At 55.3% G+C, this 22,624-nt stretch overlaps 1 protein-coding gene across 3 annotated transcripts in view; it reads left to right on the forward strand.

The window, feature by feature from the left end:
- CMIP (c-Maf inducing protein) overlaps positions 1-22,624 on the forward strand; it is a 264,562-nt gene that overhangs the window by 29,644 nt on the left and 212,294 nt on the right. The window contains exon 1 of one of the 3 annotated variants that reach the window (XM_060131646.1): positions 32-545. The exons of the other annotated variants lie outside the window; for them this stretch is intronic. Coding sequence (XP_059987629.1) covers positions 249-545 — 297 coding nt within the window. The 5' untranslated portion in view covers positions 32-248. Of the gene's footprint in view, positions 1-31; positions 546-22,624 lie in introns of those variants that run through there. 3 annotated transcript variants of the gene reach the window in all.

A 22,624-nucleotide genomic window follows, 5' to 3' on the forward strand; every position in this document is an offset into this window, starting at 1 on the left:
CGGCCGCCGCGAGCATGCATCCGACGAGCTAGGAGGAAGCCGGAGCCCCGCAGGAAGGACCGAGCGCCGGCCGCCCGCCCGCCCGCCCGCCCGGGCCCCTCCCTTGCGGGGCGCCCCCAGCCCCACACCCCCCCACCTTCCTGGGGGGTGGGGGGGTGCGGGACGCCGACCGGGGGCCCCGCCGCCCGGGCAGCCGGGACAGCCCCTCTCCCCGCCCCCGGCCCCCTCCCCGGCCCGGCCGGCCGGCCATGGATCTGACCAGCACCTCGGGCGGCGGCGATTCCCGGCAGATCGAGGAGACCAAGCCGCTGCTGGGGGGTGACGTGCCGGCCCCCGAGGGCACGAAGATGGGCGCCGTGCCCTGCCGCCGGGCCCTTCTGCTGTGCAACGGGATGAGGTACAAACTGCTGCAGGAGGGCGACATCCAGGTCTGTGTCATCCGGCACCCGCGGACCTTTCTCAGCAAGATCCTCACCTCGAAATTCCTGAGGCGCTGGGAGCCGCACCACCTAACGCTGGCCGACAACAGCCTGGCGTCCGCCACGGTGAGTCGCTCTGCGCGGCGGCGCGCCTGCACCCCCGCGCCTCCCCTCGGGGCCCGGGAGGCGCCCCCTCCCACCGGCTGCCCCCTGCCTGCCGCTGCACCTGGAGCCCGGGGCCTGCAGGGCGCCGGGGGGCGGGAAGAACCGGGCGCCCCCTTCCTGGCCTGGGCTCCGGACTGGATTGTGGAATCCGAAGCTCTGCCCTGCCGGCGGGCTCGGGGAGACCCTTAGAATTATGGAGAGGATCTGGCCCACCCCGGACTGAGCATTTGGGTACCTCCGGGCCCAGCGCTTGTGTTAATTACGGATGGGACCTTGGGATAGACCCCCGAGGCTGGGCCCTGATGGTGGTGGGGTTCCCTTTCGGAAAGCACATCTGGATCTGCGGCGGATGGGAAAACAAAACAACCAGAAAAAAAAAAAACAAAAAAACCCCAACAACCTCAAAACCCCCAAACCCAAAGAATTTCCAGAAGCCAGTTCCTTTCTTTGCTCTCTACCCGTCTTTTTCCTGCCCGGGCTGGCAGGCAAAACTGGGTGCTTCCCTTTCTGAAAAAATTTCACTGACACACTGGGAGGGTGGAAGTGGAGGGGGAGGGGGAGGGAGAGGGGGCAGGGGTCCTGGGCTATCTCCTCCCCACGGGGGGCGGTCAAGTTCTAGTGCGGAAGCTGGCCTGTGGGGTTCTGGTCTTGTATAGTCTATGCAGTATTGTATACGTGTGTTTTGTTGCTGGAGGTTTTATTATGTTATTGTTACTGTTTTAAAATACATGGCTGGGACTGGGTCGCCCTCATGAGAGGGAGAGAAGTCATCGATCTGTTTCTGAAATCAAATCTGCAAGGTGGAGACAGAGGGCTGCGGTGGGGTCGCAGCGGGGGAGGGTGGCGGGCAGGAGCCGGAACAGGATGCTTTGTGTTTTGAAAGGAGGACAGTTTAAAGCACCAGCTCTGCTTGGGCCCGAGGCTTGCTGTGAGGGGGTCCCGTCCTCTATGGAGAGGTGGCACGTCTTCCCCAGAATGCACGCTCCCCTCTGGGGCAACCGTGATCCGGTTCACTAAGCACGGTGGTCGGGGCGGGGGCGCTGAATCTAACGCCTGCCCACACCTGTGCCAAGAAAACCCAGCCGGGAAACAGGGTGTCGCTTACATAGCATGTCACAAACGTGTAGCATGTGCAGACATTTCCCCGGCATCCATGTTCCCTTGGCAGTGTGTCACAGGCTGTGACACATGCTCCAGGGAATGGGGAGGGGGAAAAGTTAGCAGAAGAAACCATACTCCTTGAAACAGCTCCCCCCCGGCCCCCCCCCCCAGGGCACTGAAGCACACGAGGACTTTTATTCTGAATTTTGGGTCCGACGTACTCAGAACACCTATTTTTTCTTTCCTGTGGGCACACTGGTGCAATCTGCAAAGGCTGCTTTCTCGGGGAGGATCCCTGGTTGGCGAGAAGCGGTCCAGTCCCAGTCTCAGGCTCGTGCACGTTCTCAAACCTGTCCCGAGCCACAGGCCTCGGCATTTGGCTTTTCATTTGATGGAGGGAGAGCCGCAGAAAATTCGCCAGCGCGCAGTGTTTCAGATTCAGGGAGGAACTGGTGTCCTCAGTAGTTCCCTGCCTGGGGTCAGCAGCCTCCAGATCTGGCTTCAGAATTTTCCCCTGGCCGGGGCTGGGGAAGCTTTATTTTTCTTTCTGTCACCCCTTAAAGTGAAGGGGAGTTGGGGAGGAGAAGATGGCTGGGAGGCACAGTGACCCTCCGTGGGAAGGACAGGCCGAGCTCCCGTGCTCCCCCGGGAGAAGCCAGGAGCTGTGCTGTGCTGCCCACGGCTGGGGGAAGCCAGCTTTGGAGGCTCAAGGTGCCCCTCCCCCTCCCCCAGTTTACCTCTGATTGCTCAAGAGGTGTCTGTTGGAGAGAGAGAGTGGGGAGGAAGGGCGCCTGAAGCCCTGCGCTGGCTTCTCAAGCAGGCGTGGTGGTGGCACCTTCGTCTTCTTGGGCCTCTCTGGAGAGGAGCCGTGATTTTCTGGACTGGGGGCCGAGGGCCATCCGTGGCACAAGATTTGTCTCGCAGAGCCTTGCTGTGGCGTTGGGAAGCGAGGAGGGAGGAACTACGCGCGAGTGTCCAATGGGCTGTCCCCTTTCTCCGCCTGTCGTTGGCGAGCCCCGCGGGCAGGGCAGGGAGTGTCCTTACATGTGGCCTTGGTGGGCTCGGGTGGGGTGCACGGCCCTCCCTGCCGGGGCCTGTGAGCGTGGAGGGGGGCTGCTGAGGCCGTGGCCTCCGGGGCAGGGGTGTGGGTGGCACCACCACTGGGGACCTTGTCCGGTCCTGAGACACCTGGTTGTTGGTGTGTCCAGGCCCCCCACCCCCCACCCCCGCGGGAAGCAAAGCAGGCCCCTGAGGGGTTTCCCTGAGGCCCGGGCGTTATGTAATCTGTCTGCATTTTGTAGTGCGGCCCAAGCACTCAATTGAGAAATGGGAGCCCAAACGAAACAAAGGTGAATTTGAGTGCAGCTCACTCAACGGAAAGCCCCCTGTGGCCCAGCCACGAGCTGCTGGGTGTGTCGGGCGTTCTGTATTGGTCATAGCCTTCCATGAAGTGTACGTCATCCTTTTGTTAAGCCCTCTACACAGCTCACCTCAGAACCATCTGGTAATTATCTGGTTAATTGTGTGGGTTTCAGGCGCAAGACTCAGAGTGATTGATCTAGATTCAAACCCATAAACAAACCCAATACACCCTCTGCCCAAACCGTTTTCAGGGTCTGTCTGCACTGATCCAGTCAGTTGGAGGGTAGTCAGAGCTACAGACCAGGCTTCCACGACCACAGCTGCATCAGGCCTGGGTGGAGGCGTCCGGGGGCTCTCAGTCCCACCCGGCAGGCGCTCCAGCTGGGTACACCCCCCAGGTGGACGGACCTCTCTGCATTCCCTGCCGGGGAGATGGGCTCAGCCTGGGGCCCCGGGGGGCCCGCGGCCTCACTCCCTGGCCTGGCTGTAAACTTTGCCTTCTCTGGGGTCAGGTTGGAGCTTGCCCCTGTGCCTATCTGCTGGGCCGGTTACTGATTAAATCCTTGCGGAGTCAACAGTGCCTGACATGGCCGGTGACAGCGCCGGGCCCGATGCACTCTGTGCTGGAGACTTTGGATCCAGAAGACTCATAAACAAAGGAGGAAACACAAAGGCGCCAGTGACCCGGCTGCCGGGAGGGGGACTGGGAGGTGTCCGCCCCTCCCTGGGGTACACACGGCCGCACCTTGCCGGCGGAAGGGTGCATCTGCCCAGGCTGTGGCCTGGACGTCGCTGTTCCTCATTCCCCTCTCACGTCCAGACTTCCCAGTCCCCGGGCCTCCCTGGGCTTTTTGTGGTTGCCAACCATGGTGTCGGCTGTAGCCAAGAAGGTTCGGGTCCGTGGGTCAAGAATCCATTTTGCCGTTCTCGTGTCTGGGCTGAATTTGATCACCTGCTAGGCATGTTTGTCCTCTGGAAGAGGGCTTTGTCCGTGTGCTTTGTCTCCTCTGCACCAAAGAAGTACGAATCAGCTGCTTACCTTTTATTTTACCTTATTTTTTCTAACATGTAGCAGGTGGCATCTCAGAATGGGGAGGGTCCAATCGGTCAAACGGGGGTCAGAGCACAGGCACAGTAGCCTTGACTTGTTTTTTAAATTTTCACCACTCTGCTGCTTCAATTGAAACGTCTGTGGGCTTTCTGTTGTGGAAAGGAAAAGAGGAGTCACCTCAGTTCTCGTCGGTTTCTTTAGGCTGGTGTTTTCTTGGGGGCGGCAACCTTCTGAACTTGGACTTATGCTTACGAAGCGCCTACTGGGCGTCAGAGTGCTGCATTCATCCCGATGGTGGTTCCCCCTTGGGAATTAAAATCTGTGTCCCCCCGAGTAGTCAGAGGTCCCGTGGGAACTCGCCTGTGTGCACACGCACACGCGTGTTCGTTTCTCCGCTTCGTCACCTACACCTCCTCCTTGTGCCCGTCCTCCCCGCTTCTGATTTATGGGATTTTTTTTGTGGCATAAATAAACACAAAGAATTTTTTTTTTCTTTCAGTGCCATTTGTCATAAGATTTTGGAGTATATCAAATTTGTTGCCCAGGTTACTTGTCTGATTGGAGGTGGTGGAGGGGAGGGGCTGAGACAGAAGCAGAGGAAAAAAATCTGAATTCCCTGTAAACAGCACACGTGGTCTGCCTTCCCCAGGCTGCAGTAAAGAAGAGCATTTTAAGGAGGGAGTAGTTTTGATGCTGCCATTCTCCTGGCGCAACCCGAGATGCCTTTTCTAGCCGCTGGCAAAGTTGTACCAGGCCAGGTTGAAGGTGTGTCACTCGCTGCTCATGGCTGGGCTTTGCTGCCGAGCTGGCTGGGGCTCCGTGGCCCACAGGTGGCTGTGTATAGTGTTGCCCGCTCCTCTGTGCCAACCGGGGAGCCCGCTGACTCACCTGGCAGTGGGAGAGGGCATTTCTGGGGCACCACGTCCGGTGAGGCTTAGGGGGAGCCTGGTGGCCGTGTCATCCTAAAAAACCAAAGCTCTCTGAGGGTGCCTCACTGCCGGCCTCAGCTTGGCCCACATGGATGGTATCCCCTTGGTGTTTTGGTGGAATAAACATCTGAGATGGTCAAGTTATGCCTTTGATTAAAGGATTAAGTGAGATTCAGCAAGGCAGCCAAATGGTTCACGGCGTCTCCACCGTGGGGCAACACAACGGGGTTTGCTGCCACTTGCACCGGGCTCTGGATTCTGAGGTTACAACTTCCTGGCTGTGTGACTTTTGGAACGTTGCTTTGCTTTCCCGTGCCGGGGCTTGCTTTTCCTCCAAGGGGGTGGGATAATCCTACCTCATTTACAGGGTTGCTGAAAGGATTGGGGATCACTCAGACTAGCACCTAGCAGGACGGCCAGCACACAGTAGGGGTATGACAAGGGGCCTGTATTCCACTTTGTGTTTTCCTAATTACCCTGAGAGTGCTTCAGGAAATTCTGCCCAAATGCAAGGGATTATTGCTACTTAAAAACGGGCAGTCTCTAGAGGAAAGTCTCCTGAGATGAGCGGTGCATTTGGGAAAGTTAGGGGTATTTAGTGGATCTGGTATGTGTGAGAGCAATGAAATTGTTGAAAGCAGTTTAAGAAAAATTTCTCAGGGGGCACAGTCTGGTTTCCTTTGAAAAAATACAGAACTCTTTTTTTTGGAAAATTGAAATAGTAACGTGCACATCAAATAAATTCAGATGGTACAGCAAGGCATATAAGGGAAAATGAAGCTTCTGTCTTATTCCACGGGCCCGTGGCCCCTAGTTCCCCTCCTCGCAGGCCAGCCCTGCATCCTTGCTGAGCATCCTGGGCATTTACACAGTTCTGTGCCGTTATTGTTCATTGGACGGTGTGTTTTGGCAGTCATTCTAGATCTGTGCCTGTGCACAGCTGCTCTTCCCTGCTGCATGGTGTTCCATCATAGAGGGGCACCATAATAATACAGGTAGACCATCCCCTATCACTGGACATTGAGGTTAGCCCCAGGCTTTTGCAGTTTCCAACAAGACACTTTCCACTTTGATTGAGTGGAGTTGTTTGTGTTTTGATAATTTGAATGTTTTTTTGCCTCCTTCTTTGGTGAGTGTTAAAATATTTAGTCCCCCAGTGCTTTGCAAGGGTGAGCTGACCCTCCCTCAGAGGGGGGAAGGGCAGTGCTGCCTGGGGTCCCCGCGGTCTGGAGTCATGCTTGGGTCTGGCTCACTGTCACTGGCTAGGGAGCCTCCTGAGGGTTTGGCCCCCCAGCCCCACCAGGAACTGGTGGGGGGCTCCGGCCAGTCCCACAGACCTCTGCCCCAAGGACAAGGGTCTGCATGGCCAGGAGAGCTGTTTCCTGCTCCACCTGAGAGCATCGTTTTTGTCCCCAGGCTTCCTGCTTCCCCAGGATGGAAGCCAGGCCGCCTGGCCCCATGGTAGAGAAAAGGAGGAAGTGACAGTGTCTCTTCCCTGCTCCTGGCTCTGGTGACAAGGCACCCAGTGCCTTCAGCGGGCCACTGAGGGAGGCCGTGTGAGGTTGAAAGGAAGCTCAGCTGATACCAGCAGAGCCCTACAAAGGGTGATGAGGCGTGTGTGTGTGTGTGTGTGTGTGTGTGTGTGTGTGTGTGTGTGTGTGTGTGTGTGTATGGGGGAGGTGTTCATGTCTGTTGAGGCAAAGGGGACCACAGAGAACATAGTTTTGGTGCTGAAGTTGATTGTTGTGGTGAAACTGAATGTCCAGTAGCCATTTCTTTACACCTGCCACATACCGGTGTCTGGGGTGTCAGGAAGGTGGAGGGAGGAGAACAGCCAGTCGCAGCAGAGGGGTCAGACAGGCAAGCTTGAGTCCTGCCCTTGCAGCGTCCTAGCTGGTGGGTGACCTTGGGCAGGTCACCTAACCTCCCTCCTTATCTGTGAAATTCACATTCTGGGGACTTCCTTTTAGCATGATGTCAGGATTAGGTGGAGTAAGGCATGGCAGTTCATTCAACAGATAAATACCACTGTTTGTAGGCACTTTGAGGAAAACCAGTCTCTGCCCTCCTGGACTAGGGTAGGGGACAGACAATAAACCACTGAGTAAGTAATTATAAAATCTGTCTGGCCCCGGAGAAAACAAAGCAGTGGTGGGTGGGGTGTGCGGGGCTTGGGGACCAGGAGCCTTGCTACTCTGCACATGGTGTTCAGGGAAGGAGATGGTATCTAGTGGGGGAGCATTCTTGGCAGAGAGGATGGCAAGTGCAAAGGCCCTGAGGCTGGACCGGACTTAGAGATCACCCAGGGAAGTGCCCGGATCTTAGTAAATGCTCTACAGTTGTCATCACCCCTGCCTTCCAGGAGCTGTTATCATCTATTACAGAATATTAATGGGCACCCAGCATATGCTAGGTGCTGGGCGAATAGACAGCTCCCTGCCCCCATGGAGCTTGCTTAGTTTCTAGCACTTCTGGGCTGTGTGTGTTTTATTTAACCCGCTCCCTCCCATAGCGAAGAATAGCAGTGCTTTAAGAGACTCTTAGATTACCAAAACCAGCTCCCTTTGTCCGTGCTGTGTTACAACGGTTCTAGGACCTAGAACACCCTAATCGCTGAATTCGCCTCAGGCTTTTTTCCCATGGGGAAGCACTTAGTGTGGGGGAAGCGCTGAGCACCGGCGTGTTGCCCAGCAGCCGGGCTGGGCTTCACACCCAGGACTCACCGCACCCCTGGCACCTTCACTGCCCTCCTTTGTCATGGGTTCTGCTTTCTAGCTGGTATCAGATCCGGAGAGTGTATAAGCAGATGAGGCTGAGTAAACTCACTTTGGAGGGAAGCAGAAGAGCTGGATTCTCCAGCCCCCTGGTGGGTGGGCAGGACTCCGCGGGGCGGGGCAGCGGAGGCTTCCCTGGGGCCGGGGTCCTCAGGAGAGCGGAGATAGCACGGGAATGTTTCCTGGTGTCCTGGGCCAGTCCCAAGCTCCTCGAGGCCCAGAGAAGCTGCAGATAGGGGCACACAGCCTGGGAAAGCCCAGACTGCCGCCTCGTTTGACTCACCGTCCTGCCCAGGTGAATGTGCATCGCCGCGCGTGCTTGTGTGAGGCCCAGCCGGTGGTGGGGCCGGGCCACAGTCAGGGTGGGCTCACTGCTGCAAAAGCCAGCCCCCAAACCTGGGGGGCTTCACGCAGCACGGTTTACATGTGCCTCGTGTCCCGGTCCGGGGGAGGTTTCTGCCCCTTCAGGGCCTCGGGGAGTCGGGGCTGGGGAGAAGGCGTGAGCAGCAGGCAGAGGTTCGGTCTGTGGGTCTTGCCGCTCCATTGGCCACAGCTCAGTCACATGGCTACCCCCGAGTGCAGGGGAGGCTAGGGAACAGGGTTAGCTGTGTCCAGGAGACAGGAGGCCATGGATAGATGGCGACACCCACCCCAGGACCGTTGGGACCCTGCAGTGGTCTGGAGGTCTCCAGGGTACCAGCAGCAGAGCTGCTTCCCTGGACAGGAAATTCAGACGCCGTGGTCTCCTCTGGCTTCTGGGTTTGAGCTTGGTGGCAGGTCAGGAAAGTTTGCAGTCTGCTCTCTGGTGGGGAGTAAAACATCTTCGTGAACCTGTTGCAAGGGATGGAGCAATGCGCTCGTGATTACAGCGACACTTACTGTGCCCCTGCTGAGTGCCAGGTACTGTGCCCTTTTAATTTTCCAGACAGTCCTACGGGGCAGCTATTACTTTTCCCATTTTATAGATGTTGCAACAGAGACTCAGACAAGGAGAACTGGGAAGAAGTGGAGTTGAGAGGCAAAGGCAGGTCTGCCGCCACACCTGAGTGTGTGTGTCCGTGGATATATGTGCATGTGTTGGATCTATGTAACATGATTTCAGCCTCTTGCAGAAACGCCTTAGTGGGGAATCAGTGGGCTTATCAGTTCAGTGCTTGCCGATGTTTGGCAGACCTCCCTTTGTGAATTTGTCAAGTGAGTTCAGGGAACTGGTGTTGGAAAGTGAATGCCAAGTATTTGTAAAGGGTAAGAGCCAGGTACCAAGTTTGTGACTTGAGTACCAGATGCTGTGTGTGCAAAGGGAGTTTCCCAGGTACTGCACTCGTGGAGTGAGTATCTCCAGGCACCGGGCTGACAAGGTGAGTGTTCCCTGGTACTATGCTTACAAAGTCAGACGACCCTTTGTTCCCCAAAGGCTCACAGTTAAATTGGGGGACACTTCAGATTAGGATACACTATAGCAGCACACATCCTCAGAGAGATTTGTGCCTTGTCCTGCTGTTTGGAGGGGCCAGGCGGTTTCAGGAAGGACTTCTGGACGGACAGAGGTAGGGCCGGGGACTGGCAGAGAAGGGGCTGGGGGCCAGGGCTGGGAATGGGCAGAGGGGCCGCAGCAGTGGTTGGCACCGTGAGAGCAGGTAGGGAGAAAGATGGAGGCAGGGTCACTTCCCAGAGGGGCCCTCGAGGTCAGTATGGGATTCATGTGCGAGCCGGGAGGGAGGGCCCTGATCATGATGCAGATGGACGGGGAGCGGGCCGCCAGCTGGGAGCCCGGGATGCCCCTGAATGGAAGCTTCAGGAGCGCAGGGATGTGAGCCACCGGGCCAGGCATTAGTCACAGTAGTGACCACTGCAGCAGTGGTCTCGTGGCCACTCACGAGAGTTTGTTTGCTAGGAGCTGGGCTGGGAGGTCACGTCGGTGGCCTCCATAACAGCCCAACAAGTTGCTGTCGCTCCCTGCATTTTACAGCTGGGGACCCGGAGGCTGTTCAGCAGACGCTCTTTGGCCAGATGAGTGGATGAATGAGTGAAGGAAGGAATGAATGAGCTGCCGCACAGGTTCAGTTGGGTGGCCCCTCCTGTTGGAAGGGGTGAGGGAAGAGCCACGTCCAGACCTCCACCCTCTGCGTCCCTGGAACCCTGCGTGTCTCTTTCACCTCCAGTGAAGGACAGTGCGTGCAGTGGGCCCTCGAGTTGCCCTGCAGAGCTGGCCTCGGGGTGGACACAGGCCCGCGGTTCCTGGCCCACTGCCGGGCCCGTGAGGCTGCTGCCACCAGAGGCCTCTGGTGCTTTCTGGATCCCGGGCCTGAGCCCTCCGCTCTGAGCTTTGGCTCCCAGGGCTCCCCTTCTGGAAGCTTCCTTCCTGGAGGCCAGGTGGGAAGGCCCCGCCCAGCCGTGGGGCTTGGGAAGGTGGCACCATCGGGCCGAGGCAGGGCAGCTGTGGCGCCCTGCTGGTGCCCTTAGTGGGCTCTCGGGCCTGGGGGCTATGGGGCAGTGGGAGCAGGGCTGCCCCGCTGGAAAGAGGAGCAGTGACTCTGACGTCTGCCTGTTGCTCCTGTTGGGTCGCGTTTCACCTGTGGCCGATGCCTGCCTTGACGGTGGGAAGGTGAAAGAGCTTGACCTGTCCCAGCAGTCTGGTGGCTACTGGGCTTGGCGTTCCAAGCAGGGTCAGCCTGCAGGGTCACACAGACCAGGACGGGGTGGAGGTGACTGCGGGGCAGTAGCGATCATTTCCTCCAGCCCCGCCGAGCCTCTTGGGTGTATCTGTGCATTTAACCCAGCCCCCGAGGCTCCTGTTTACACCTGGGGAAACTAAGGCCCTGTGAGTTTCAGGTTACATCACTGCAACCCAGACGACCTGGCTCCAGAGCCAGAGGCCTCCTGCACAGAGCACGGCGCCTCCTTGGTGGCTTCGAGCACGAGGACCTGGGCAGCGAGGAACAGTCACCAGCAAAGCAGTGAGAACTACAGCGAGTGCTCGCACAGAGTCTTCTGTTCTGAGCCTACGCGTGGATGAGCGCTTTTCTTTTACTGCAGTATAGTTGACTTAACAATATTATATTAGTGTCAGGTACACAGCGTAGTGATCCAGTATTTTTACAGTTTACACTCCCTTAAAAGTTATGACAAAATAATGCCTATAATTCCCTGTGCTGTACAACATGTCCTTGTTGCTTATCTATAGTTTGTATCTCTTAATCCCATACTCCTGTCTTGCCCCCCCCACCACCACTGGTAACCACTTGTTTGTTTTCTGTGAGTCTATTTCTGTTTTGCTCTATACATTCGTGTTATTTTTCAGATTCCACACGAAAGTGACATCTACAGTATTTATATTTCTCTGATCTATGTCCATTCACATTCCTGCAAATGCCAGAATTTCATTCTTTTTTTATTTTATTTTATTTTATTTTGCGGTACGCGGGCCTCTCACTGTTGTGGCCTCTCCCGTTGCGGAGCACAGGCTCTGGACGCACAGGCTCAGCGGCCATGGCTCACGGGCCCAGCCGCTCCGCAGCACGAGGGATCCTTCCAGACCGGGGCACGAACCCGTGTCCCCTGCATCGGCAGGCGGACTCTCAACCACTGCACCACCAGGGAAGCCCCATTCTTTTTTATGGCTGAGTAGTATTCCATTGTATATGTATACCACATCTTCTTTATCCATTCGTCTGTTGATGGACATTTAGGTTGCTTCCATATCTTGGCTATTGTAAATAATGCTGCTGTGAGCATTGGGGTGCGTGTATCTTTTCGAATTAGTGTTTTCTTTTTTTCCGGATGCGTACCCAGGAGTGAAACTGCTGGGTCATACGTAGATGAGCTTGTTTAAACCTCCCGATGCACCTGTGAGGTATTGCTGTCATGGTTCCTGTTTTACAGATGATCAAACTGGGGCCCAGAGAGATGAGGTCTACTTACCCAGCTAGTAGTGGTGGAGCTGGGATTTGCACCCAGGCCATCTGGCTCCAGAGAATAACTGCATGGGGCTGCGATCCTGGCTCAGGAGCAGAGGCTCAGGAAGACCCAGGGTGGCCAGGGCTGGCTCCCTGCCGAGCAGGGGGGCCGTGCAGAAGGCGGGAGGGTGGGGACAGAGTCGAGTGTCTCACCCTGGGTGGTTCGGCCGTCTTCCTGCAGACGCATCTCTGGGAGAGCCGTGGTGGAGGTTTGCTTCTCACCTGCCCCTGCTTGGTGTTGGGGTCGTGAACTCAACCTCTCGGAGCCTGTTTCCTCGCCTGAGATGGCCTGACCCTGAGAGCCGGCTGTGATGGCTTGGTGCAGGCGAGCATGGGGTCTGGAGCCCGTCTCAGAGCGTGACTGGGCTCACCCCACCCCTCGGGGCTCTGGCTCAGCCCCTCTCCCCTCCGCCGTGGGGAGTGCTGCTGGCCCCCGGAGCCTCCCCGACCCCCAGTTGGAGTGAGGGCTTGCTCCCTGCGAGCTCCAGCTGGGTGGCGATTGCCTCTTTGCCCGTCTGTCTTCTCTACCAGCTATTCGCCTCCGTACTTGTAAAAAATAAAACAAAAATAAGCACCCAGGGATGATGATGATCTTAAAAAATAAAGAAGGAAAAGATTCTCCCATAATCCCACCACCCAGAAAGCACCCAGATGCACACTTTGGGGTAGAGCCATCTCTGCTTTCTTCCTGGACGAGTACGTGTGACACACATGATCGTGTGCACAGCGAGTAGGGTGAGGTCTTATTCATAAGTGCTAAGCCATTTTCATACATGATCTCAGAGTGTGTCCCCTTGGGCCCCAGATCTTACTTGGTGGGGGGGGGCCGTCCTGGGCTTTGTGGATGTTGAGTATCCCTGGCCTCGGCCCACTAGATGCCAGTACTCCGCTCCCCACAGTGTAACAGCCCCAAATGCCTGCGGATGTTGCCACAGGTCCCCTGGGGGGCACATCACCGGCTGAGAACCCCTGTGGTGACTTGGCTGATGTCCCACCTACCCTGAGAGGTCCCGTTTGATGAGTAGCCCCGGCTGCGGGCTGGCCCGGGGGAGAGCTGGGAGCCTGTGCTCCTGTCTGCAGTCACCTTGCCTCTTTGGAACCTGGCACAGAGGTGGGAACCGAGAACTGCATGGGGCTGCAGGAGCCCAGATCCCTCTGTCTGCGTGGCGCGGGCCGAGAGCCGGCAGGGACCCTGGAAGGAAATCCTGCTGGCCCCCGGCATTAGCGAGCTTCCCACACCTTTGATCCCTCCTGTCGGCTCCCCTGCTGTGTCCTGATGACTCAGGACTTCAGAGATCTGGGTTGTTGGAAGGGGAATTGCTTCATGCCACTAAAAAAGAAGAAAGAGAGGAAATTAGCATTAGGAAGTTTTGGTGTGAGGAAAAGACTCTGAAACCTGCTTCTCGAATCCTGTTTGAGTATTTTTGGGGGAGTGCGTGCAGCGAGGAAAGGGGGTGGGCCGTGGCGGGCGACCTGGCCACATGGCTCTTCGATAAAGGCCTTCCTCTGTCTGAGTCAAGCCCCACCCAAGGCTGTGCTTTGCGTCCCTCTGCTTTTTGGAGCTAAGTGAACCATACCACCAGGAAAGATACAAAGAGGAAGCTTCTGGAGTATGTGTGGGCCCTGCCAGCAGGTGCAGTGAAGGTGCGAGGGTCTCAGGCCAGAGACTGTTGCAGAGGGCAGCGGTCTGGGGTTCAGCAGGGTACCTCTGGGCCGGGACAGCCGAGTGCTGGTGGATCTCAGCCCCTGCTCGGCCCGGCTGGGCAGTCTCGTGTCGGGCAGGCCCTGCTCGGCATTCACCGCGGCCTTGCTTGAAGGGGTGTGTGCTGCGGATTGGGGGGCTGCAAACGCTCTGCCCCCACTTTGAAACCCAGGGTGGAGGTAGAGGCGCCAAAGACCCTGCCTTCCCAGGTCAGTCCTTCCCTAGTGGTTGGTGGGGGGCAAAGTGGTTTCGAGCTCTGGCCAGAGTTTTTGGATTCAGACACTTCATATTAGACCATGTAAGTAGTGGTGTGATCCAGCTCTCAGTTTTCTCATCTGTAAGCTGGGGATCATCGTGGCCACCTCCCAGGGTTATCCGAATCATAAAGGAGATGCTGCACACATGGAAAGTGCTTGGTGGTGTCAGGCTCGGAGCCAGTGCTCAGTCAGTGCGCCTCATGACCACCAGCTCAGTCCTGGCTGCTGCTCTGCCCACTGCGTTCCCGCTTCTGCTCGACTGTGAACTTCTCGAAGGCAGGTGTCTCATCCAGCCGTACCCGATGGCAGTACAGGCTTCTGGCTGAATACGGTTGCTTGATGTATAGAGGCCCCAGGCGTCACAGGGACAGAAAAGGGTCTCACGTTTTGCTGGAAACCCCGGCCCTGCCTGGCGACCTCGCAGCCGTTGGGAGAACCTCCAGGGTGTGCTTGTGACCTTGGGCACCGGGACCTGGAATGGACCACAGTCCTGGACTCAACCCCAGTCACCGTGTCCCCGACTTGGGCAAGATAGAAACTGGCAGTTGGGAAGATTAAGACATTATTGGTGGTTTTCGCCTCAGCTTTCAGCAGCAGTGCTTGGGAAATAAGATTTTGATCTTGGAAAATATGATTTAAAAACAGAATTGAAAGTCGCTTTTATTTTCTCAACGATATTGCCCCTGACACACGCACAGGGCCTTGAATGGTGGTGTCCGGTCCGAGCCTGCCAGTAGGGAGCCCACTCACGGCCCTTCCATGAGGCGCACCTGTGTATATATCATACCCCTACCGCCCCCCGCCCTCGGCTCTCCACCTTTGATCCCCCCACTTGGGTCTGCAGTGACAGAGCGCCCCGTTTAGACAGAGCCCGGGAAGGCCGTCTACTTCTGAGGGAGCTCACTGTGTCGTCTTAGCCTCGCTCCCACCGTTGACTGCGACCCTGCTGCCAGGGGAGGGGGCTTCTTCCTTGGACCCCTGCCGAGAACTAAGCCCATTGATGGGTGGCTTCACGGAGCTTGAATCTGGTTGTCCCATCCAGTGTTCCCATCCCAAAGCAGGAGGAGGGTCCTCTCCCTGCTGGACGAAGATTGGGAGCTCTGAGTCCCCACCAGGCCCCCTAGGGAGCCTTCTGAGAGGTGGCGTCTGGCCCCCTGGCCATCCCAGGATTAACACTCTGTTCTTGACCACCCTTCCCTGTGCCCAGGACCTGGCTGTGTGGCCTTCATCCACAGGCTTCTGTGCCCTCCGGCCTCCAGGTGGGCTTGGCTCATAAGTGGGGACCCTGCAGGGAGATGGAGGCCCTTGGCTTCTTCCTTCAGGGTTGCTGTGGGCAGGCAGCGTCCCTTGGTCACGGCCCCTGTCCTGTCACCACCCCCCCACCCCCCCACCCCCGATTCCGGGCTTCAGTAACTGCTCCTTTCGCTTGTCCCTTCAGGCCTTGGGGTAGGAGCACATAGGGTAGGAGTGAGGTGACCAAGTCCTGGCTTTCCCGGGACTGGCCCAGGTGTTTACACTCACGTCCTGTGTCCCGGGAAACCCCTCAGTCCCAAGCAAATCAGGACATTTGGTCACCCTAGGAGAAAACCACCTCTTGTGTTTTCCCTGTGTTCTGCCCACACCTTGGTATGTTGTCCTTTTGTTACAATTTCTTCAAATGACACCGTTTTGTGTCTGCCATCTGCTTCTCCCCAGGGCCCCGGCTGATACACCAGGAGCTTCAGGAGGATGGAGTTGTTTTCAGAGCCTCTTTCCTTTTAGAGTTCGTAGTAGCCAAATGGGCTGTAATGCTAAACGTGGGGAGAAAGAAATTAATCTCTTGCACTTATACTTTTTTTCTGAAAATATGCCCCCTTCAGAGACAAATGGTGATGATGATAGCCGTGGCTCTCTGCCCACTTACTATGGGCTTCTTGTTGTGTTAAGAACTTTGATGCACCCTTGTGTTTAATCATTAAGACAATCCTCTGAGGATTGTCCAGGATGAGAAAACTGAGGCTTAGTGAGGTAAAGTAATTTGCCTAGAGCTCAGGATGGGTAGGAGGTCGGGCTAGGGTATGAACCCCGATGACGTTCCCTGCGAGGTTTCTATGCTTACTGATGAGGTGTTTTACAACCCAGGCCCGGCCAGACAAACCCACAGTTTTGCTGCTTCTGGCTTGGACAGGGTGTCTTATTGGGGGTGCAGGCAGCAGATCTGATGTTCTCCACTTCCTCTCATGTGGCGGGGCTGTGTGCATGGAGCATGCAGGACTGGCTGGGCAGCCAGTTTTGGCCTTGCTGCATTTAGCTATGGCTGGTGTTGGAAAATGTTAGTCTGTTCTTTCCTTTTCCATACCCCCCCCACCTTAAAAATTTTTATAGTTAAAATCAGAGGCGGCCAGACTTGGAAGAGAACCTGCAGGTCATCTAGTTCTGGGATGGTGAATGTATGACACACGTGCAACCATTGCTCATTGCCTAGCCCCTGGTAGACATTGTTAATCAACCCAGGCGTAATCGATCCTTCCCATTGAGCCTGGAGACAGCCACTGCTAATCAACTGTTGTTGGCATGCACCATGTCTCCCACCGTATACATTAGGAACCCAAGGCCCAGAGAAGTTAAATGACCCTCAAGGGAGCCACTGGGGTTGTGGAGCCTGCTGTTGAGAGATGACTTTGGGTTAAAAGTCCGCCATCTAAGCAAAGTGTGGTGTGGGGGAAGGACCTGGGTTTTGCATAGCAGTGTGTGGATCTGGGTTTAAATCCCAGTTCTGCTTTTACTGGTTGTAACTTCAGGCAAGTCACATGGCTTCTTTGAACCTGGTCTGTGAAACTAGAAACTGTAATCCCTACATCCCAGGGTTGTGAGGAATAAATGACATGGAATGTTAATTCAGCCTCCAGCAGATACTGGTGGAGGGCCTAGTGTGCGCCCAGGACTGCTCTGGTCCTGGCGTGTGGTGGTGAGCCCTGTAGACAAGGCCCTCCCCTCAGTGGCTGTGCCTTAAAGATTCAAGTGATGCTGCATTTCTTCCTCTGCTTCTTGGAGACCCTGTGAAATTGTGGTGTTATTGTTATTTTTTAACAACACAGCCACTTAAATTTGGCCTGTTTATGCATCACATGACTTGCTTTGGGAAGTGATGTATTTTTTCTTTCATTCCTCATCTCGTTTCCATCCTTGTATCTGGGCCGATTGGGACAGGGAGACCGAATGGATATGACAGGAGACTGGGTCTTAGACCGTTTAGAGGGACACACTCCTTTTGGAAATTTGAGAAAAGCTGTGGACCCTTCTGCAGGCAAAATGCTAAGATGACAGGCTTATAAAGTTAAGCATCTATAGTGTAGGCATTTTTAGGGATTGACTCATGGACCCCTCAGGTTATAATCAGTCCAGGGGGCCTGGGACACTCTGGTTAGCATGGAATGGAACTTTGCCCGGAAATAAACATGTAAATGACAAAAGCAAAATGGTTCATTATGAAAGGTCAAGGTTTTTATTCAGAGTTCTGCTCCTTTGGCTGGGCAAGTGGGTTTGTCCACGTAGCATTTTCTATGCTTGTTAAGCTGTGTTTAGTCTTCTTGGTTATGGTAAAAGATTTTTTCTTTTACCCTAGTCTGGAGTTTCAAGGTTGGTACTTCTTGCCCCTAAAATGTTTATTTTAAGGTTTAGAACAGTTCTTCACTCTGATAAGGCAGAGAGCATCATTGCAGACGCGCCGTGGCCGAGCACAGGCGACTCCGCTAGCACTGCAGATGGTGGCCCAGCGCTCAGCCTGCCCGGCGCACAGTGACCTTGGGCCACCTCACCTCTGACCTGTGAAGCGGGGGACAGAATGACCACCAACCCCTGGTAGTCAAGGATTAAAGACTCTAGTAAGCATGACAGTCCAGAGAATGTCCAAATGGGCCATGGTGGATTTTGTATTCAGTTGCTTGGAATTGGGACTAAGTAGTTTGGATCCTTTGCTCTGTGAAAGGTTGGTGTTTTTACTGAGCCTGTACGATGGAGGTTGCCTGACAGATCCCGCTGAAGTGAACTGAGTTCTTCTGTGAGGTGCAGGATGAGTACAATTCTAATGTGCTTTCTCCTCCTGGACACACAAGGCTTCAAGCAGGCTGACCAGCATAGTTAAGAGAAAGCCAGGGTCTTCCTTGGTTGGTAACTTATAGAAGGGCCCCAGTAATGAGTCCCCTCGTTGCCTTCGACTCTTCCGACGCCCCCTGCCCCCTACCCGGGGCACCGTCTTTAGCCACGCCCTGGACTGAAGCATGATTTCGGTGACTTGGGAGAGAGAGGGTTCCAGGGAACCATTTCACGTTTAGACCTGGGGTTTGCTGGGGTGATTGCTTTGCCACTGACGTTTGCATGTGGGTGTTCTTAAGCCGGAGAAAAGAGTTGGACTTTCCCTTTGTTTTGCTTCATTGTCCCCACTACGTTTGGCAGTCTGGGCGGCATGAGGTGGTGTGTTTTTATGGCTCTCAAATTTGTCTTTAAAAGTGTGCTGTGAGCCTGGAGGCCTCCCGCATCCCTGAAGATTTTTGTAGGGAGATCTGAGATGACTGTCCAGCTGGACGGAGTAATGGAATCTCCCATTTCTTGAGCACCTACTGTGTGCCAGGCACTTATGCATCTCATCTCACCCTTGCAGCAACCCCCCGGGTGGGCAGTGTCCCCGTGTCACAGGGCTGGGGACAGCCCCTGGTCTTCGGGGTCACACAGCTGTTGGTTGCACAGCTGCAAGTCACACCCAGGTCAGGCTGACCTGAATCCATGCGTTTTTCCCTGAGTCCCACGCTGCTCCTGTGGCCTCAAGGGACTTCCTCGGTGTTCTTCATGTCCCCACCCTGGTAAGATTCCACTTGAGGAAAAATGAGTAGGCACTGGTTGGACAAGGGAAAGCCTGGAGAGTTCTGTTTCTCCAGCTCGGCAGCCTCCTTGCTGCTGAGCTCAGGTGTGGCTGGGATTGTCCCTGCCGTCCTAGTCACGTCCTAGTCACCGGCCAAGGTGGCCTTCTCCAGGCAGCCGGCTCTGGGATGAAGTTAGGGCTTCATCTGCCTAACCTGTGTGACCTTCCACGACCACCCTGGCCGGTATATAAAGGAAGGGGGTGCAGAGGAGATAGCTTTCTCATCAGTCTCCCTGTCTCACAGGTGAGAAAACTGGGGCTCTGTGGGGGTGTGTGGCTTGGGCGTGGCCATTTGGATAATGAGGGGCCAGGCTGAGCCTGAACTGTTCCTAGTAGGTGTGTACCACCCGTTTACCTGGAAGAGTTGCATCTTGGGGGTTGGTGTCACGAGCCGGAGGCACATACCTGCCAGCATCTTCCCTGAATCAGCTCTGAGTCACTACACGAGGGAAGAGATCCCTCTGGTTGCTGAGTCCACATCTGGTCTGGCGGGGCCTTTTGAGATCATCTAGGCCCGTGCTTTCATTTTACAGTTGGGTAAACTGAGGCCCAGGGAGAGAGACTGCCCGGGTCACCATTCCTTCCCCGGCGTAGCTTCTGGTTTTCTCTCTTTATCTACACTGTGGCGCCACGGTCTTATTTAGGCATTTGAGTTCTGTGTGTGTGTGTGTGTGTGTGTGTGTGTGTGTGTGTGTGTGTGTGTGTGTGTGTGTGTGTGTGTGTGTGTGTGTGATGAAATATACATAACATTTATCATTCTAACCATTTGTAGGTGTGCAATCCAGTGGCATTAAATACATTAACAGTGTTGTGTTACCATCACCACTACCTATACCCGAAACTTTTCATCATCCCCAATATAAATTCTGTACCTATTAAACAATAACTCTCCCTTCTCCACTCCCCCCAGCCCCTGGCAACCGCTATTCTACTTTCGGTCTCTGTGGATTTGCCTGTTCTAGGTACATCTTGTAAGTGGTATTATATGATACTTATGCTCTTGTGTCTGGTTGGTGTCACTTAGCATAATGTTTTCAGAGTCTACCCATGTTATAGCATATATCAAAATTTCATTCCTTTTCACAGCTCAATAGTACTCTCTTGTATGGGTAGACCATATTTTGTTTATCCGTTCATCTGTTGATGGACACTTGGGTTGTTTCCATGAACTCTTTTTTTTTTTTTAAGATTTTTTTGATGTGGGCCATTTTTAAAGTCTTTATTGAATTTGTTACAATATTGCTTCTGTTTTATGTTTTGGTCTTTTGGCCACAGAGGCATGTGGGATCTTAATTTCCTGACCAGGGATCGAACCTGCACCCCCTGCACTGGAAGGTGAAGTCTTAACCACTGGACCACCAGGGAAGTCCCTGTTTCCATGAACTTTTGACTCTGTGATGATGATGCTGTGAACATGGGGGCAAATATCTGTTAGGGTTCTTGATTTCAGTTCTTTTGCCTACGTACCTAGGTGTGGACATTAATTATTTAAAGACATTCATCTCCTTCTCTCCCATTTCAAAGGGAACTCGGGTTCATTGTAGAATAATTAGTCAGTACAGTCAAACAAAAGAAAAAAATAAGATTTAACCAGAATGGGAACACCCGGGAACGATAATTAATGTTTTCTGTATGCCGGTCGTTTGCGTGTGCCGTTTGTTCCGTCCACACAGGATTACTCTGTATCTGCACAGTGTTTGGGGGTGTGGATAGGTCTTCATTCAGAAATGGGCAAACCTTTGTGTAAGGCACTGGGAGGGGGGAGGAGGCGCCGCTCGCTCTTTGCGACCCAGCTGAATGTGCACTGCCTCCAGGGCACGCCCCCCTGCCTGTGACTGCTCTGTGTCCTGCTTTGCCTGTTCCCTTTGCTGTTATCTGCCCCGTCCCCCCCCACCCGCTGGACCGTCTGAGTCCCGGGAGGGCTGCCCAGCACAGCGCCTGGTGGTGCTTCCTGCTCAGTAGAGAAGGGGCTGAATGAATAAGTGAAATTAACCAGCCTGCAGACTTGAGACTCATCGACGTCATCGAGTGGAGTCGGGCCCTCTTGGGTGGGACCCCGCACAGGCATGCTGCACGCTGCGTCGTCCCTGTGCCTCTTCCTTGCTGTCCCCCTGCTGTGGAGGCTCTCCCTGCGAAGCTGGGTTCACAGGGCCCTGTTTACTCCCCCTGTGCGTGTTCCCTCACTGCACAGATGTTTGCTGGGGGTTTCCTGGGGGTGTCTGGCTACGGGCTGGGCTGTGGGGTGACCAAAACAGGACCCCTTCAAGGACCTTACGTTCCAGAGTAGGGGACACGCTTGGGCAAAAGAACACCGTAATTTCAGATAGCTATAAATGTGATGAAAACCGCATCTTTTTCTTTTTTTTTCCCTCTTCATTTCTCTCTTTCTCTTAAAAAAATAAAAATTAATCCAGTCTGGCTACTTCTTGGTTGCTTGGAGGCCAGGGATGTGTGCACTTTACCAGGTTTGAATCCCAGCTCCTCCTCTTGCTAGCAATGACCTTGGCAAGGTGCAAGGCTCAGTTTTCTTGTCTGTATACGAAAGACAGTGGTGTGTCTGCTTCCTCGAGTTATGATGCGGCCTAACGGCGACATTGCCCATGGAGCACTGTGCACAGTGCCCGTCATGAGTTCTCAGCGACGCCTGCTGCTGCTCCTGCGATCCCGGAATAATGAGGCTGCCGGCTACGTGGTTTTAAAACGGCAAAACCGGCCCATCCAATCCACTGGTTAACGCAGAGGGGCCAGGAGGGCGGTGAGTGTAGGGCACTCGACACAGCATCCCTTCCCTGGATGCTTTGGTTGAACCGAATTTGTCCAGCACGCCCTTCTCCCTGGGAACAGGAACAAAGGGCCCAGCCATGAAAGGGGCCCTGTTCCCTGACCAAGTTGGGGAACGCCAAAGGCGAGATCTGCAGCTGGTGCCAGGAGTTCTGTGGCAGGGCCCAGCTCTTTCATTTTTCCTGTGCCTCAGTTGGGGCCAGGGCCCTCTGGTTAGATGGGTGCGATGAGCAGAACACACAGGAAAATAAGCAGACAGAAACCCCCAGACTGCCCTTCGAAGTACGCCCATCCTCACGGGGCAGGGACAGGGATCTCCTTGGGCACAGAGAGGTTTTTAATTTGAGCAAGTTTCCAGGTCATCAGGCAAAGGACTTGGCGAGGTTGCAGGGTGTCACCCGGCCCGTGTGGGCCCAGCCACTGTGTGTGTTGGACCTGGACCTGGTTTGCCCCTCACCGTCAGTCCCACTTGAGCCCTTCAGTGTCTCTGAGTGCCTGGCCTCAGGTCCCACCTGCACAGGAGGCACAAGGCCACCCCGGGTCTCGTCAGGCAGGTGGGGGACGTGTAGGAGGGGCACCCCAACAAGGGCCCCCCTCCCCCCACAAATGCCTGCCGTGTGAAGGTGGGAGGGCTTGCAAGCTCTCCCCTCAGAAGTGCCATTTGTACCCCAGGTTCAGGCCTGGCAGGAAGAGGAATTGAGTGCTTTCCTTTTCGGGGCCTCCCCGTTCTGCCCCTCTTCGAATCCGAGGGCTCCCACGGGCCTGGGCCCTGCTGCACAAGACCATGAGATGCACAGTTGGGGCCACCTGGTGGCTCGCTGGAGTCCGAGATGACAGGAGAGGGCCTTATGGGGCTGGGTGGGCTGGGAGGGTGGGGAGGCGGGTGCGGGAATGGATGGGGGGCTGCAGTTCCCCCTTCCCGCAGGATCGGCTCTGCTCCCGCCTCTGAAATAAACTACAGTGGGCTCATTCCCTCCCCACCCACCTGCCTCTCACGCTCTCAGGCGATGTGTCTGTGCCAGGCTCAGAAGGGTTGGCCTTGAACCCCGGCCGTGCCCCTCCTTTCCTTACAGGACGGAGCCTTCTACACAAGGTAGGGTGGGAACGAAGGGAGAAGACTCCCCCGGGGCTGTGCACGCTGCGTCCTCCGTGCGTTCTGGGGGCTCCTCACTCGACATTCAGGCGTCCATGCCTGAAACATGCGCTGTGGAGCACCTACTGGGTACCAGG

This window comes from Lagenorhynchus albirostris, chromosome 19, assembly GCF_949774975.1.
Source record: "Lagenorhynchus albirostris chromosome 19, mLagAlb1.1, whole genome shotgun sequence".
NCBI lineage: Eukaryota > Metazoa > Chordata > Mammalia > Artiodactyla > Delphinidae > Lagenorhynchus > Lagenorhynchus albirostris.